General features: G+C 41.9%; 1 protein-coding gene across 6 annotated transcripts in view; it reads left to right on the top strand.

The window, feature by feature from the left end:
- The window catches only part of VPS13A (vacuolar protein sorting 13 homolog A), a 162,437-nt gene that overhangs the window by 38,922 nt on the left and 104,361 nt on the right, over positions 1–19,154 (top strand). For 4 of the 6 annotated variants that reach the window (XM_035100322.3, XM_035100323.3, XM_088652968.1 and 1 more), the window contains 7 exons: positions 4,536–4,737; positions 4,827–4,941; positions 5,544–5,680; positions 11,538–11,664; positions 12,588–12,705; positions 13,397–13,532; positions 17,754–17,841. In XM_035100322.3, coding sequence (XP_034956213.1) covers positions 4,536–4,737; positions 4,827–4,941; positions 5,544–5,680; positions 11,538–11,664; positions 12,588–12,705; positions 13,397–13,532; positions 17,754–17,841 — 923 coding nt within the window. Of the gene's footprint in view, positions 1–1,302; positions 4,022–4,535; positions 4,738–4,826; positions 4,942–5,543; positions 5,681–11,537; positions 11,665–12,587; positions 12,706–13,396; positions 13,533–17,753; positions 17,842–19,154 lie in introns of those variants that run through there. The other 2 variants (XM_088652970.1, XM_035100326.3) reach the window with 2 other exon arrangements.

Raw genomic sequence — 19,154 nt, forward strand, 5'->3', positions numbered from 1 at the left:
GGGGAGACAATACACAGGCTGCTTTCTGTGGGGGGAGCCATGCTGCTTTGCTGGCTGCCTTCTCCCTTCTTTCCAGCGGAAGCTTGAGAGTGGCGGGTGGGCTGCATTCCATTGCCCCGCCACTTTACCAGCAGTGTAAGGTCGTGAATATAAGCTGCACTTATACAGTCTGATTTTGGGGGGGAAATGTGACTTATATTCAGGCCAATACAGTATTTGGCGTTACCTCGGCAGTCCGCAGCTGCTGTCAGCGCTCCTGCCTATTGACCTCCCTACGTGCTGTTTTTCAGAGTGCACAGGAGTGTTTGGGCCAACTGCACTCTTAAATAGCTTGCTCTGTAATGGAATCCATGGAGGCTGTGCATTACCCTGTTAATGTGGCACCAAAAAAGGCAAAGCACATGGATCCATCTGCAGAATTGCTTAAGTGGCAGAGATGGGTTATTAAAGGTTTGCATATCAGGCAACATCGTGCTTCTGGAATGCTGTTAAGATCTAATACTCCGCTTGGTCCTATTGTTGGGAAAGTACCTGCCCAGACTCAAAAAAAGTGGATTGTGAAGTATTGCTGCCACCATGTGGTAACACTCAGACCGGAGTCATAGAATGGGGTTTTCAGTTAGTCAACTGGGGCAGGGGATGTCACACAGCCTGCCACCTATCTCAAGACTCTGCAAGCCTTAACTTACCTGCTGGTATGATTGATCAGAGTAAGGATGCTCTCATTGCTTCTATTTCCTCAGAACTTCACATGGGTTTTCAGGTTTTGGGTTGCAGTTTGGTCACTCGGTCTCTAAAAGGTTCACCATCACTGGTCTAGAAGGAGCACCCCTTTGGCAGATAAGCTTTATTGTCTGGAGCCAGATGTTATGGCATATCTTAAGACTTCATCTGCAGGCCACCCAGTTGTCATTCTGTCCTTGTAATTTATTGCCTGAGGAAGGGGATGTTCAACTGAGGATATGACGGATAGGCATTTGGATTTTGCCTTGCATAAGGTGCATGACACCACAGCATTGTTTATGTGGGTGGTTTGCACAGCTTCCTCTTGCGCAAGGGCATACATGATTTGGTTGGAGGATTTACTACAGAATCCACCACAATACACTTTAAGGCTCCGGCAGACCTTAAATAAATTACTGAAGGCACAAGCCTTTATGGATGACTCCGTTTTCTTCAAGGGCAATTTCACCTCAAATTGTGGCATGCCGTGCCTTATAGTTAAAAAATTGGCAGGCGGATGCGGCATCTAAAGTCAATTTGGCCACTGTTTCCTTTGTGGGGGGACAGGACACCAGTTTGAGGATGGGGCATTGAAGGATGTGCTTATTGAATCTAAAGATGAAAAAGGTGATTAGTCAGAAGGAGAATAGGAGATATGCCAGGTGTTTCTTCCCATATTCTCAACAGCCTCAGTCCTTCCGCACCTTCTGCAATCAAAATTGGCAAAGGGACTTCAGGTTTAGGCCACAGGGGTTCAAACTTCGATTCAAAAGTAGACAGGGCTCCCAGTGTTTCTCCAGTTCTGCTGGTTCCCCAAACACAAAAAAACACAAAACCAATGACTGGATAGCCAGGTGGGGGGTCGACTGAAGAAATTTTTCCCTGCTTGGCAACAGTCAATTATGAACCAGAGGGTTCTAGAGACCATTTTGCAGGGTTACAGCATAGAACTTATTGTGATTCCCCCGTCCCGCTTAATTCCATCACCACTTCCAAAGCATCCAGAGCATTGGGAAGCAGTTTGGACTTTCAAGTTTGACCTACTGAACATGGGAGCCAATGGTCCAGTCTCAGCAGAACAGCAAGTTCAAGGACCTTACTGAACCCCCCCCCCCCAAAAAAAAGGCCACAAGAAGTGAAGGCCAGTGCTGGATCTCAAATTCCTCAATCGCTGAGTGGTTTACAAGAAGTTCAAATAGAATCTCTCAGTTCCATCAGAGAAGTCCTCCATGTGGGTGATTATCTCACATAGATCTCCAGGATGCCTGCCTGCCATTCCAATGCATTCCTATCAATAGCAGTTCCTGAGGTTCGCTTTAGGCAATCTTCATTTCCAATTCCTCGCTCTTCCCTTTGGCTTGGCTTCCTTGCCAAGAATCTTGTTCAAAGTGTTGGTCGCGCTAGTGGCACATTTGCCCTTTCAAGGGATTAATGTGTACATGGATGACCTTCTTGTGAGGGCAAGAACACTACAAGGAGCTCAGGATCATCTCCAGGCAATGATGATGGCCCTTCAGTCACATGGATTCTTGATAAACAAGGGAAAAAGCTGCCTTGTTCCATCATGGCAGATTATCCATCTGGGAGCCAAGCTGGACACAGTTCAGGGGTTGGTGGCTCTGTCTCCAGAGCGCATCATCAAGCTCAAGGCGGTGTCATCTCTGCTGAGATCGTCCAAGGACATGACATCAAGCGTCTGTTGACAATTTTGGGTCTCTGTATGTTAGCTTCCCAGATCACGCCATGGGACATCATGCCCATCTCTTTCAATGGTTTTTGCTTCCCTATCAATGAGTAATTACACACAACCATCACAAGGTGCTCAAGTTTCCTCCACTACTCAATTTGTCCATGTGATGGTGGACAGTGGAATCAAATCTTCAGAAGGGAACTCCTTTTCACTTGGTGAAGTTCACCAAGGAACTGTGATCACAACAGATGCCAGTTTGCAGGGTTGGGTTGTGCATTGCCAAAGGCACTTAATGCAGAGGCTGTGAAAACAGTAGAGCAGGTGATTGGAGCTGAGAGCAGCCTGGTTAGCATTGGTCCATTTTGTTCAGTTCCTGAGCATCGATCATGTGCTGCTGTGCACCAACAACTCCACTGCAATGTCACATCTATCATCAAGGTAGAACAAAATTGGCATGCCTGCAGAGAGAATCATCGCTCCTATTAAGTTGGGCAGAAAGGAATATTCTCAGTATCCCAGCAGAGCATATTGCGAGGGAATGGATGCTCAACAGGCAGGTCTTCCTTCTGATTCAGGAGTGCTTCAAAGTACTGTTCTTGGTGGCCATCACCTCTACATGTTGTGTATCAGAGTTATCTGCCTTGTTAGTGGCAAACCATCTATGCATCTTCCACAAAGATAAGGTGGTCTCCTGAACAGACCCTTCATTTCTGCCAAAGGTACTTTCACATTTCCATGTCCAGCAGGAATTGGTGCTACCAACCTTTTGCCCAGATCCTAAGCATCTGAAGGAGAAAGCATGGCATTCCTTGGATGTTTGTCGTGTAGTGAAGGTGTACATTCAGATAACAAAGGACCTTAGATCCACTGACTACTTATTTGTATCCTTACATCTATCAAGTATGGGAAAGAAAGTTACAAGCTTCACCCGTGTGAGGCGGATTTGGGCTTGTTTTTCTCTAGCATACGAGTCACTTAAGTTACCACAACCAACACATATATTGCCTCATTCTATTAGGTCAGCAGCAGCTTCGGCTACTTTTGCTGCTAATACTTCATTAATAGATATTTGTAACGCAGCTACTTAGTCTTCACCAAGTACATTCACCAGGCATTGGAGAATGGACCTGTTCGCTTTGGCTGATGCTGCTTTTGGCCACACGGTCCTTCATCAAGTGCTTTAGATACTATAACTGCAGTTGGGGAAAGCTGTGGTATGTCCCGACCCATTCGGATCATCAGCAACCACTGTAAATAGGACGACTGGTCTTACCTGAAGTGGAGATTTAGTAGGTTGCTGATGATTCAAAAGGTGCCCATCCCTATAGTGGTCTGCAGTTCCTTGCTTCTTTCCTTTTGTATTGCATTGCTAGTGTTAACTCTTTCCATTATTTTATTTTATTTGAGCTGAGCCGGTAGTGAGGTAGGCAGATACGTACAGATTCCTTTCCAGATATGTGCAATGTCTGATGCTGCTTGTCGAAACTGAAAAAACTGAGGGGATTGTGCGTGTCTCCCAGAGTTCTTTGCTCTCCTGCTCTGTCATGCGAAGAGGGTTGTAACCCAACCCACTAGGATAATCCGCAAGCTACTAAATCTCTGCTTCAGGTAAGACCAATCGTCCTTTTCATGTGAGGTTAAGTACCATTTCTGCATTATCTTCAGCATTGTTTCCTTGATGCTTGATGCTGCTTGATATAGTTTTATAGGCAAATGTGCCCCCCCCCAACAGCTTACTCCCAAGATTCATCCTGCATTTTCATTTCCAAGTCTTGTTTCCCACAAATGCTTTAGCCTCCTTGCTGAACACATACCTTGTTTCAGCAGTATATCATGGAGATATATTCCTCTTTTTGTGTCTTTAACATCTGTTATCGTGGTTTCCAATCACACTTTTATATGTTACTATCTACTCATCAAATCATGGCATGGGAATATCACATAGCCTTTTATTTACTTTTATTTACTTTTTAAGGGCAATATAACCCAGAGTCATCTGCAATTGGACTTAACTGTCAGGGGTCCTTTACCTTTACAGTTTATTGGAAAAAAGCCCTTTTGTTGGTACTACTGTATGTATACCATATATGCTCATGTAATTTTCATAATGTGTTTTACACAGATTTGAATCTAGTGTAAGTGCATTTGAAGTTGAAGGCATGGCTCAGGAAAAAACAGTACCCTGCTTACTGTCATCTCACACAGTCCATTCAGAGCACAATGCATCACTCTTCACCATTATGTTTGAGACCAATCCCTTAGATGAGACTGCCAATCAAAAACTAAGAATAGAGTCACAGCCTTTGGAAATAAAATATGATGCAGTAAGTAGAAATGCGTTCTAGAAGTTTCCAAAAATTAAATTATATATTACATTAGCAATACATTTTCCTGACCTTTCCTACCTTTTCAGATGACTGTGAACAGCATAGTAGATTTCTTTCGACCTCCAAGTGATGTTCATTTAGAGCAACTAACATCAGCAACTTTAACAAAGCTAGAAGAATTTCGTGAAAAGACAGCAACAGGTAAACATCAAACACTTGGAATAAGTTTTTGAAAGACTGAATTCTGTGTATTCATAGCACAATGAGCACTAGTGCCAACTTTGTACTGTGTAGTGTACACATGTAGTTTTAACTATGTGGAGATTATCTTAACATGGCTAAGTTCTTTATGGAATTTTTAAGGCTATGTGAATTGGCCTTATGTCTCAAATATCCTTAATATCGGTTTGCATCTGAAACTCATGTAATACTGTTGAACTGTGTAGAATGGTGAGGAGACACTTCCAGCCCATCAGCCTAGTTAAACCTTCCAGGTCTCCCCTTCAGTGGATGACACTGTTTTGGCTAAGCCACACACACCGCCTTATGCCTAGTGTCATATATGACATCAAGTGTGGAGCAGGTAAATATGCAGTTTCCTGATTGGTGACCTGCCTTTGCCCCACCCACCTGTCAAACTTGGTCTGCAGGGATGGGGGAGGTGTGGCCCACCAGTCAGATCAAGTTCTCCATCTGGTATAGAATATCTTTGTTTTGCTTAAATTTATTCACTCATAAATCAGTTTGGATGCAGTGTTCTTGTGATCCTTCTTAATTCTCATGCTTTTCTTGTGGTTTTCTAGGCTTAGTGTATATTATAGAAACACAGAAGGTTCTAGATTTAAGAATAAATCTTATGGCTTCTTATATCATTGTACCACAAGGTGGATTCTATGAACCAACATCAAATAAGTTACTTTTGGATCTTGGTAACTTAAAGGTAAAATTCTCAGAAATATCAACTACTTAACTTCTTATTCATCTCCTAATTATGACTTGTCTTTTATTGTACCCGATATGTTTAATAGTATTTTAATATCTGTTGGAAGCCACCCAGAGTGGCTGGGGAAACCCAGCCAGATGGGCAGGGTATAAATAATGAATCATCATCATCATCTAGCAATAACAAGCAAAATTGCAGCTCCAACAGAATTTTGAATGGAGCTATGGATCAATGGAGCTATTCCTCGGGGGAGCAGATTTAATGTCAGCCATTTGTAAATTGATGATAGGCTGATTAAAGCCTCCACTCTTATCATTCCCGTTTCAAGTCTGACCCATGCGTTCGAAACGCATCTGGGGACGTGTAGGAGGGCTCTGAGAAATTTGGATTGTACGTGCTCCAAGGGAGAGAAGGAAGAGGAGGGTGGGCCCAGAAAGGCTCCGTAGAGGAGCTGAGCCAGCGTTTTGGCCTTAAATAGCTTAAGGGCCACAGGAACAAAAAAAAAACCCCTTGTGTTCTAAAAAAATTGAGGATGTAGTTTGTGGTTTTTTCCGGCTGAGCTCCCGATAGAATTTATGTGAAGGTTGTTGGATCCTGAGGCCTGTACCACCATTCCGAGGTACCGTATCTGTAATTTGTAACTTGTTCTAATTTGTGGCCTTGAAGTTCCCAGCTTCTGAGCTGTGATTTCCCCCCCAAAGGCTATTATCTTGTATTTTTGGTAATTGATTTTAAGGCATTTGGTTTCGCAGTATGTAGCAAGCTTCCTTAGTGCCCGTTTGAGTCCAATAAGGGTTCTGGATAGGATTACTGCGTCATCGGCATATAGTAAGACCGAAATGTGCCGGTTTGCGAGCTTCGGTGGATGGAATTCTAATTCAGAAAACTCAGAAGAACTTAACCTTTCTTTAGGTGTCTGTGTCTTTAAATTTTCAAACAAATCACCAGACACAACAGGCTTTTCGTCTTCAGATTCACTAGTATCCCCTGCTCCAGCTTCTTCCTCTTCTACTTCTACTTCCTCCTCATCAGCATTATCTAAACCATCACTATCTTGAAAAATAGCAACTCTATTCCAATTTACAGTTTCAATCATGCTTCTGGTAATATGAAATTTGCCAGTTGCTGGTACATAAACTCTGTACGCCCCCTGCTGGTAGCCCATAAACTTTCCTTGAACACTACGCTCATCCAACTTGTGTCTAGCAGGGTAGTGAATAATAACATCTGAACCCCAAATTCGCAGGTATTTTAAATTAGGGCGTTTTTTAAACAACATTTCATAGGGTGTAACATTTAAACTAGAATGATAGGATCTGTTTTTAACAAAAAGATAGGCATGAAGAGATTCCGCCCAATATTCTTTCCCCAAATTGGCATCATGCAAGTAAGTTTTAACACCTGCCTGCAAATCACGTTGCACTACTTCTACAATCCCATTCTGCCAAGGACTTCTAGGGCAGGACAACTCGTGAACAGTCCCCTGCGCTTCCAGGAAATGTGAAAATTCCTCAGAAACAAATTCTCCCCCCCTGTCAGAAAACAAATGCTTTATAGGTTTGTTAAAGTGGGTTTTTACCCAGTTGCAAAAAATCTTGTACTTCTCAAGTGCTTGTGACTTTTCAGCAATGGTGTAAACAAAACAATATCTGCTGTATTGATCAATAAGAGTAAGCCAATATTTTGAATTTCCTAAAGGAGGGAGTGGCCCTACTAAATCACAATGCACACGTTCAAATGGCTCTGTTACTTTCCTGCCTGAGCATTTACCCTTTCTTGCAACTTTTATCTTATTCTTACAACAAGATACACATTGCATATAGTATTTACATGGCTTCAAGTTTAGTCCATCAACAATCTTCTCTGTCTTTATCACATCTGTGAAATTTAAATGTCCCAAAAGTCTATGCGCCTCATGAATACATCCGGAGTGAGGTTTTACATTTCTCAGCCCCTGACTTTTTCTCAACCCTTGACTTGGCTGGGTTACTCTACAGTTCGCAGGTGGCTGTGAATGCGTTTTAAAATATAGTCTATATAAACCTTCAGACTCTCTGGCATACAATACACGCTTTCCCTCTTTGTAGAACTCACATAGTGATTTTGTGAAGCATACAGTTACTCCTTGGCGTGCAAAGCAACTTACTGATAATAAATTGTCCACTGATGGGCAGTAAGTGCAATTTGCTATTGTGATGTTTAAGGAGTCAAGTTTCACAGTACCTCTGCCAAGCGACTGTAGAACGTCGGAGTTGGCCAGATGAATGGTGCCAATTTCCTCTTCGAAAGAAATAAACAGACTTCGGTCGTTACAAAGATGAATCGACGCCCCGGAATCTACTACAAACGATTTCCACGTGTCATCTTTAATTACTTTACGACCTAATTCACGAACATGGAATGCTCGCGGCTCACGTCCATCTTTACGATGTGCTGCCGACTGCTGGGTTGCTGTCTGTGATTTACGAACTGGAACGGACCCTGAAGCATTTTGCTTTTTAAATCTGCAGTCCCTCGCAAGGTGCCCCTGCTTTTTACAAAACCAGCAATGCTTGGAAGTTTTGAAAGCAGATGAATCACCACAGACTTGCATACGGCGTTCCTCATTATTTTTAGAAATAGGAGTGCTAATCCCACAAGCCTCCCTTCTGTCCAGCTCGCCCATCAATCTTGCTGTTACCCCTTCCACAGTTAATTTTGCTGGAGGTACAGCAGATATCTGACTAGCTATGGCATCATAGTCTTCACCAAGAGAACAAAGAATAATAAACACATATTGAATGTCAGTTATATCTACGTCTCTTTGAATTAGTTCGCCGCGTATCGCCTCCAGACGTCTTAAATGTGCTGCCAGGTCGCCTCCAGGCTGCAGCCTTGTCTGGTACAGGCGTTTAAAAAATGTTAGAGCAGACGCTGACTCCTTTCTAATGTGCACTGCCGTAAGACTGTCCCACATTTCTTTGGCAGTTTTCTTATTTCTTATATACACAACTTGCTGATCACTAACAGACAAGTTAATTAATGCCCTTGCTTTAGCATCACCTTTCGACCAGGCTTCGGTCACAGGAGCAGGAGGGTCCTCGGTCACGTACTTCCACACATCACGGGAAGTTAGAAGTGCTTCCATTCGAAAGGACCATAGACTGTAGTTCTCGGCCGTTAGTTGCGGGAATGTTAAAGCCTTCTCAGCCTCAGCAACACGGTCTGCCATGCTGGAACTTTTCAACCACCAGCCCACAAAACCGTTGCAGCAAAAAGAAGAAAAAAAACCTTTCTAAACCTTTCTCCAAAAACTAACATGTGCAGTTCCACGCTCAACCACTGGGCCCATAACCAAGATGTTGGGGTTAAAAGCAAAATCAGCAGAAACTGGTTGAGAAACTTACACATAGAGACCAAGACTTAAACAAATGCTTGGTTTAATGGAGAAAGGAAAAATTACAAAAATTAAATTAGGCTTACACAAAATACCCACACAACCAAACCACCCACCAAGAGCACACTGGGAAAACGCCCAGCACAGAGGCAACACACAACACCCCTGATATACCCTGCATCATCAGCTTCACAGCAACACCTGTAGAGCTGCTCCACAGCTGCAGAGCCCCAGTCATTAAATCTTTCCTGACTCTTAAAGGTACAGTGAAACAATAATGACACTTTTACACAATCATTCAACACCCCAGTCCCTAGGGATACAGGCAGTGTCGTCTATGTGTGTGAAGAGGACGGCTAAAAATGGTGCCCACCAGTCCGCTTGTGCTTTAATTATTTCTGGTGTTATGCCATCTAGGCCCGGGGCTTTGGCCGTTTTCAGTTGGTTGATATAGGCTTTCGCTTCAGTTACTGAAACTGGGGGCCATTTTGCCATCTGGGGTGGGGGTTTAACATCCTCATACAGAGCTTGAAAAAATGATACCCAGAGATTAGGTGGAATTTGTGAGGTTAGGGGAGAGTTGATCTTGTGGGTGCCAGAGGCCGCCAGTTTCCAAAATAATGTCTGGTCTTTGGATTTTGCCACGCTGATTAATTCCACCCAGCATTTTCTGCTGTAAGCGTTCTTTTGTTGAATTATTAGCTTTTTTTACTCTTTTTTTTTGGGTGCGGACAGCATGGTAGGGCAAAGCAACTACTTGGGCATCGGCAAGTACTTTCACTAGGCATTACAAGCTAGATCTTTTATTCTCAAGTGATGTGGCCTTTGGCTGCACAATTCTTCATCGGGTTTTGTAGTTAGCTCAACTGCAGTTAGGTCCTGCCCAGTTGGGAATCACTGTGGTATGTCCCAGTCCGAAGACTTCATCGTCCACCGTAATAAATAGGATGATTGGTCTTACCTGAATAGTAGATTTATCAGGTGGGCGATGCAGTCTTATCCTTAAAGTTATCTTTCTAATAGCTGTTAGTGCTGTTCTTAGAGTATCTGAGTTGGAGGCATTCCTCAGAAAAGCATTTCCTGTATGTGTTTTCCTTAAGGCCAGGGTGATTTTGAGAACTGATCCCTTCTTCCTTCCCAAAGTTCTGTCGAGATTCTCTTTATGTTTTATCCCAGCCCTTCTCACCCATTGGAAAAGGCCTGGCACTTGTTAGATTTGTGGTGGACCTTCGAGGTGTACATAGCCAGAACAAAAGAGTGTAGATTAACTGACTCCTTGTTTGCTTCCTTTAATCCCACTTCCTTGGTCAAAAAGGTTTGCTCTTCCATCTTATCTAGGTGGTTTAAAGCTTGTAGTGTGATGGCATGTGGAGCTTTGAAACTTCCTCCACCATCTTCTATTACAGCTCATTCCACTAGGGCAGCAGCTAGTTAGGCAGCTTTCTCTGCTGACAACCCTTTGATTGATATCTGTCAGGCAGCCACTTTGCCATCTCTGACCACATTCATGATGGAGGTTTATGCTTCAGCAGAGGTTGCCTTCAGCTTTATGAATCTGTAGCAAGTTCTTCCACCTTAGTACTCCCCATTGCAGTTAGGACCTGCCCTAGTTGGGTATGCTGTGGTACGTCCCAACCTGATAGCCCAGTGACACCCTCCTGAAATAGTACAGTTGGTTCTTACCTGAACTGTAGATTTGGGAGGGGTCACTGGACTATTGGGACCTCACCCTGGTGTGGTGCAATGGCCTATAAGTTAGTATTGGATTGTTTAGATGTTTTTCCTATAGTTCACAGTTTTTCATTAGTTTTTCCTTATTGGGATGTGAGTTTACTATTATTTTACTTATCCTTACTGTGTTGCTCGAATGACTATCAAGTTTCACAAGTCCGTAAAACTGATTGAGAGCCAACCACATCCCTGAAGAATATTTTCTTCCTGCCTTGTCAGCAGGGTGGAGTGTAAGTCCAACCCGATAGCCCAGCTATCCCTCCCAAATCTACAGTTAAGTTAAGAACCAACTGTACTATTACTTAATGGTTCATTGTACAGTGGTACCTCTAGTTACAGATGCTTCAGGTTACAGGCACTTCAGGTTACAGACTCCACTAACCCGGAAATAGTACCTCGGGTTAAGAACTTTGCTTCAGGATGAGAACAGAAATCATGTGGCAGCGGGAGGCCCCATTAGCTAAAGTGGTACCTCAGGTTAAGAACAGTTTCAGGTTAAGAACGGACCTCCAGAACGAATAAAGTTCTTAACTTGAGGTACCACTGTATTTCCTAAATTTTCCTTCTGATATTCTTTCTTTAATTATCAGTACAGGATATCTCATTAGATTGTCAAGAAGTCTGGAAAAGTCTTAACAGGGTTTTTTTTCCTTGGGGGACAGTTTAAAAGTAAGCTTTATTTCAATAAATACTTAAAGATGCATATTTGAAATACTAACAACTGATTATGACTGTTTTCTTTTTAAGATGACAAGTAAAAGTCGGTCTGAGATTATCAAAATTGGTGAAAACACTCTTGAAGATATTATGTCAAGAGCATATGATAAGTTTGACATTCAGCTCAGCAGCATACAACTTCTTTATAGCAGACATGGTAATTATTCATATAAATCAATGCTACACACACACACATTAAAAAGTATGACAGGTTTAGCATAAGTTACAGTTAGTCTGATTCCAACAGTATGATCACTATTGTTCAGTGCATGTTGTCGGGTTTTATCTGATTTTTAAAATTTCTGATGCTTTATATTTATTTGGCATTTAAAAAACAAATAGTAGTGTGTGCATGAAAGTGAAAATGAGAGAGATAATTTACATCACCCAGTGAGCAAGAGGATGGTGACCAAACAGGACCCAATAGCCTAAAATTCATTTGGGGGGAAATACTTTAATTACATGCGCAAAAGACCAGTGATTGCATCTTAGTTTACTAAAGATGTATGCTTAAATATCAAAGAGGAACAAAAAACATATAAGAATCTTGAGGAAATTGGGGGGGGGGATAATGTGTGCAGGAAAAATACAATACATTGGTTCAATGGGGGGAAAAGGTTTACAATATACAGTGTTAGATTAATTACAACTTAACCATGGTTGACCCTTTCATCAGCCTACCTGAACACCACCTGATCTCTAGATAAGTTTACTACATTCCCAGCTGTTTTACATAGCCTTTTAAGGGAAGAATATAGATCACCATCAAGAATAGAATTCATAAAACAGGCTCCTATAGTCTTAAATGCATATCAGCAGATAATTATCAGTTTGTAATTATCACAAGGATCAAGAAAATCAACTTCAATGATATGCACACCACTTGCGCATCTAGATGCACCCATGCAGTTTGACTTCACAGTAACAAAACAATACTACTAGAATTAATTAACAAATAAATTTGTGAAGTGTTCCTTCATCTCTTTAAAATAACACGTGCTTTGGTGTATGCAGGCTGTAGGAAAAATGTGCATGAAAGTGAGTCTCAAACATTGTAATAGACATCTTTTCTATCTTTAGATGAAAACTGGGAGGAAGCTCGAAACTTACGATCCTCATCTCAGCATATCATACAGCCTCTGGATGTGAAAATGGAACTGAGCAGAGCAATGGTTGTAACAGATGCAAGAATGCCCAAGTATGACTTTGTTGCTGTTATGTGAATTTTCATATTGCTGGCTTGTTAGGGAGCACAGCCACTGCTTCCATTGTTCTTCACTTTGAGAACAGACCATTTATTTTCAGCTTCCTGTTCTTTAAGAGCTATTCTCTAGAAGAGAATATTCTCCTAAGTTTACTCAGAAGTATTTGTTGAGGGACATTGTCAAAAACTGTTTTGCCTGACAACAGTCTCTTTGAAACTGCTGCCCTGAATTCCTTCAAAGACAGGATGTAAGTTTTAAACAAATGCAAATAAAATAACATTTAAACCTTGGCAGAGCTGATCAGTGCAAGTCTTTGGTATGTTCCATTTTTATTATGTCTTTCAGATATTTATTTTAATGCATAGGTAGGACCGAGGTCCTTTTGCCCCCCAAAAAACATTTGAGGGGGCCAGCCCCCCCAATGTTAATAGGCATTGCCATTCAAATGGTATGTGTGTGTCGTGTCATGTGATCAGTTATGCGGGGTGAGGCTTACCTGCCCCCCCCCCAATATTTTATTCAAGTTGGCACACCTGTTTCAATGTTAATTGTTCTTTTTAAAAATCATATATGCCAACCTGGAACCACTTGTGTTGAGGGACTGGATTTAATTTATCAAATGGATTAATTCCCTTGTACATGGCCACCCTTGTTTTCTAATTGCTTTGTCTCTTTGTGTTATAGGTACAAAATGTTTGGTGAACTGCCATTACTGTCTTTCAATATCTCAGATGAGAAATTGAAAAGTATTCTGGATCTTATTGATAGTATTCCTTTACCAGAAGCTCCTGAAACTACTGTTACTACACAACCTTCCAAGGCAAGTGTTTTATTGAACTGGTAGAAACATTTGGTAAAGGTAATCTTCCTATAGCGGCCTTCCTGAATTGCTGACAGCGGGCCAAGGTAAAAGCCCTTCGCTGTTTTGGTATTTCAATATTGGCTATGTATGGCCTTTGGGCAGTCAAGTATCTTCTAGTTTCACTAATTAGGAATCTTGGGGATCTGGCTAGATCTACCTGTCGTTCTGTATCTACACAGATGATGCCTTCCTGGAACAGAAGACCAAGCATTCAAAAGGAAGTGAGATAGTAGTAATGGGGGATTTCAACTATCCTGATATTTCTTGGATGTCAAACTCAGCCAAGAGCATAAGGTTGAACAGATTCCTCACTGGCCTTGCAGACAATTTCATTGTCCAGAAAGTGGGAGAAGCAACAAGAGGATCAGCCATTTTAGGTCTGGTCCTAGCCAATAGTGATGATCTGGTTAGTGGGGTAGAAGTGGCAGGATCATTAGGTGGGAGTGATCATGCTCTTCTGGAGTTTATTATTCAGCGGAAAGGAGCAACCAAGCATACTAAGACTCAAATTATAGACTTTAAGAAACCCGACTTCAGAAAACTTAGGGAAACGCTGGGTGAGATCCCATGGACAGCAATACTAAAAGGGAAGGGAGTTCATGATGGTTGGGAGTTTGTTAAAAGGGAGATATTAAAAGCACAACTTCAGGCAATACCAATGAGGTGGAAACATGGAAGGTGCCTAAAGAAGCCAGGGTGGCTATCTAAAGAACTTTTTAACTGAGTTAAGATTTAAAAGGGATATGTACAAAAAATGGAAAATGGAAAAAGGGGGAAATCACCAGAGAGGAATTCAAACATATAGCCAGCACATGTAGAGACAAAGTCAGAAAAGCTAAAGCACAGAATGAACTCAGGCTTGCTAGAGAGGTTAAAAGCAACAAAAAGGTCTTTTATGGAAATGTCCGTAGCAAAAGGAAGAACAAGGAAACAGTGGGGTCACTTAGAGGAGAAGATGGTGAAATGCAAACAGGGGACAGAGAAAGGGCAGAACTCCTCAATGCCTTCTTTGCCTCAGTCTTCTCCAAAAAAGAAAACAATGCCCGACCTGAAGAATATGGAAACACAGCCCCGAACAAGTAAGGAGGTAGTACAAGAGTACTTGGCTAGTTTAGATGTATTCAAGTCTCCAGGGCCAGATGAACTACATCCAAGAGTATTAAAAGAACTGGCAGAGGTGATTTCAGAACAACTGGCAAAAATCTTTGAAAATTCCTGGAGAACAGGCGAAGTTCCAGCAGACTGGAGGAGGGAAAATGTTGTCCCTATTTTCAAAAAGGGGAAAAGAGAGGACCCAAACAATTACCGCCCAGTCAGCCTGACATCAATACCAGGAAAGATTCTAGAGCAGATCATTAAGCAAACGGTCGGTGAGCACCTAGAAAGAAACTCTGTGATCACAAAAGTCAGCATGGGTTTCTAAAAAAAAGGTCATGTCACACTAATCTGATCTCATTTTTTGACAGAATTACAAGCGTGGTAGATGAAGGGAATGCTGTGGATGTAGCCTATCTTGATTTCAGCAAGGCCTTTGACAAGGTGCCCCATGATATTCTTGTAAATAAGCTGGTAAAATGTGGGCTAGACAATGCTACCATTAAGTGGATTTGTAACTGGCTGACTGACCGAACCCGAAGGGTGCTCATCAATGGCTCCTCTTCATCCTGGAGAGTAGTGACTAGTGGGGTGCCACAAGGTTCTGTCTTGGGCCCAGTCTTATTCAACATCTTTATAAATGACTTGGATGATGGGCTTGAGGGCATCCTGAGCAAGTTTGCAGATGACACCAAATTGGGAGGGGTGCCTAATACCCCTGAGGACAGGCTCACACTTCAACATGACCTTAACAGATTAGACAATTGGGCCAAAGCAAACAAGATGAATTTTAACAGGGAGAAATGTAAAGTACTACACTTGGGCAAAATAAATAAATGAAAGGCACAAATACAGGATGGGAGACACCTGGCTTGAGAGCAGTACATGTGAAAAGGATCTAGGAGTCTTGGTAGACCACAAATTTGACATGTGATGTAGCAGCTAAAAAAGCCAATGCAATTCTGGGCTGCATCAATAGGAGTATAGCATCTAGATTGAGAGAAGTAATAGTACCACTGTATTCTACTCTGGTCAGACCTCACCTGGAGTACTGTGTCCAGTTCTGGGCACCACAGTTCAAGAAGGATACTGACAAGCTGGAACGTGTCCAGAGGAGGGCAACCAAAATGGTCAAAGGCCTGGAAACGATGCCTTATGAGGAACGGCTTAGGGAGCTGGGTATGTTTAGCCTGGAGAAGAGAAGTTTAAGGGGTGATATGATAGCCATGTTCAAATATATAAAAGGATGTCATATAGAGGAGGGAGAAAGGTTGTTTTCTGCTGCTCCAGAGAAGCGGACACGGAGCAATGGATTCAAACTACAAGAAAGAAGATTCCACCTAAACATTAGGAAGAACTTACTAACAGTAAGAGCTGTTCGGCAGTGGAATTTGCTACCAAGGAGTGTGTTAGAGTCTCCTCCTTTGGAGGTCTTTAATCAGAGGCTTGACAGGCATATGTCAAGAATGCCTTGATGGTGTTTCCTGCTTGGCAGGGGGTTGGACTGGAAATTTAATTCATCAGTAAAAACATAGGTATGTTGGCTGATTCATTCCCCATCTGCAGTCATAGGATAGTTGTTTATCACATGACTGCATGTGTTTTTCATTCCACAGAGTGGAAGTGACGTAGACAGGATGTTCGTCTACTGTTGTGTTCCTGAAGTGGGACTGTTGTTTCCTTTGTTCTTTCTTCACTGCCTGCTATGCTAGAGAGAGGCAGCCATGCTAAACAGCTCTGAATGTCTGAGCTGGGCAAACAGAGACAGACTCTGCATTTTGCCACAATAAAGCAGTTTAGCCTCATCCAATGGCTTGTGTGTGTTGTTCTTCACGTTGGGGAACAATCACAGATTTGATTGCACCACCGGAAGTACCCGGGCATGTGTGCACTGGCTTTGTCCCTGCCCTGGGCAGTCTCACAACTGGCCCGGGCGACAAATGCTAACAAGGTAAAGGTAAAGGGACCCCTGACCATTGGGTCCAGTCGTGACCAATTCTGGGGTTGCGGCGCTCATCTTGCGTTATTGGCCAAGGGAGCTGGCGTACAGCTTCCAGGTCATGTGGCCAGCATGACAAAGCCGCTTCTGGCGAACTAGAGCAGCACACAGAAACACTGTTTACCTTCCCTTCCCACTGTAGCGGTACCTATTTATCTACTTGCACTTTGATGTGCTTTCGAATTGCTAGGTTGGCAGGAGCTGGGACCGAGTAACGGGAGCTCACCCCGTCGTGGGGATTTGAACCACCGACCTTCTGATCGGCAAGCCCTAGGCTCTGTGGTTTAACCCACAGCGCCACCCGCATAGCATAGAGGTTGTTAATTAAAGCTGCCTATTGGGAGCATGTAACTCCCTTTTACACTGGCTCTCCATTTGTTTGAGAGCAGTTCTAATGACCTTTTAAAGCGTTTGACAGTTTGGGACCAAGATATCAGAAGGACTGTCTTCTATTGTTCAAAGCTGCCTGATCACAAAGGTAAACTCTGGAAGCTCTCTTGTCTGTTCCATCTCATCTATTATATTACTCCCAGATAAAGGATAGAGCATTGCATTTGTGGTAGTCATGTTGTTTGTGGAAATCCCTCCCCAAAGAGATTGATTCCAGCTTCCCCTTTTGGCTTTCCACTGGCGAATACCTTCCTGTTTAGGAAGGCCAATGGCATTAAACAGAAAGTAAATTTATGTTTTTTGTGACTTGTTTCATTGTTAGTATTTCCTGTTGATGGTTTTTATTTAATTTTCATTGTCTATATTTATGGTTTTTATTTTTGTATTTTAGGATTATTGTTACCGTAGCTGCCTTGAACAATCAATAAAGATGACACTTAAATTTGTCAAATAAATAAAATATATTAACCAAATAATAGTCATTTTGTACACTTAAATTATTATTTTTATTATTATTTATTAAATTTGTATACTGCCCTTCCATCGTAGATCTCAGGGTACTTCATAGCATGAAAATACAAGATAAAAACACAAAATACATAATAAAAACAAGAACAAACCAAACCAAGAACCCCCCCCCTTGCCCCCACCAGCTCCCACAGTAAATAAGACTTACATCTTGCTTTCTGTTTTAGCTTCAGGTATCACCAGTGATGACAACACCACAAATGTCAACCTCTGTACTTCCATTTCTAGAATCTCTTTCAGTAGCTGGATCAAGTGGTAAATATTTTCTTCATTTTGTTTTTGGCTAATGTAAGTTCAGAAATTGTTCATGATATCCTAATATTTATTATCTGCATACTTAAATTTTCAGGCAGTTTGTTTGCTAGGACCTAAACCAGACAAACAGATCTGGTGCAATTTGGTGTGTGTGTGGAGAATTAGAGTCAAAATCTCACAAAAATTGAACTTGTGAACCAGAGGAGTGTAGCTCAGAAGTGCTTATAAAAAAGAAAAAAATCAAGCTGTGGAGTCATCCAACTGGAAGGATCCATCAGTTATCAGCACCTGCTCAAAGAAGTTGCCTCTGCCCTATTTTCAGGAATTCTCTCTTTGTCTCCTGTGCCATACATAATAGCTTATCCCATTCAACAAGATCCTCCAACCATTGGGAGAAGTTTTTCAGGGAGGGGAGTTGACATGAGAAGGAGAATGTGGGGAAGTCAGTCACTGCCAGCCCCATGATATTAATCTATATTTTATAATTCATTTTCTATTGTATATTTAAAAGATCTTTAAAAAATAGATAAGAGGTTGCATTCAACCAAAATCAGTTGTACTTAAATTCAGTTAAGTCAAATCTGAGACAGGCACCATCTCTGTTGCCTTTTCAGCAACCACTGAAGACCTTCTAATCAACAAGGCTTTAAAGTAGAGCTCTTTCCCAGTAAACATCTGTATTGCAGTTGTTTAGTTGCTGTGCCTTTTATCTGTTCTGTGATCCTTTACAGTTTTTTCTTCAATCCTCTTTTTATCCTATTAGAATATGCTGGTGAAGACTGCCATCAATTTGTGTATGTTGATGCAGAGCCTGTGCTGCAAGGAGTTAAAGATATTCCTATCTGTCCACTTACAGTAGATGTTACCTTAGTGCTGTTCAATGTGCTAGAAATGTCAGAAAAATCCATCTCTTTCCTTTATGCCAGACTCGGAACCTATGGGCTACTGTAGACATAGTTCCATGGCACCCATGTCTGACAGGATCAGCAACATCTAGGGTGTGGTCCTAGCTATTCTTCCTCTAAGAACAGTAGGCCTCATGACCTTTACTCAGTGGCTTGCTATGATAGCTTTCTGTATGGTCCATCTCGTGGGCACACACACACAACAGTTAGGATGGCTTCTCTTCTTCTTCTTCTTTTTAAAAAATGTATTTATTAAAGATTTTCAAACATGCAAAAATACAAAACTCACAAAACACAAAAAATACAAGAAATACAAAAAATACAAAGTACAAAAAATACAAAAATACAAAAACAAAAATTCTTACTTATAACCCTTGTTTCTAATCTATTGACTTCCTCTTCCACCTC

Source organism: Zootoca vivipara, chromosome 10 (assembly GCF_965207765.1).
Source record: "Zootoca vivipara chromosome 10, rZooViv2.hap1.1, whole genome shotgun sequence".
In the NCBI taxonomy this organism is placed as follows: Eukaryota; Metazoa; Chordata; class Lepidosauria; order Squamata; family Lacertidae; genus Zootoca; species Zootoca vivipara.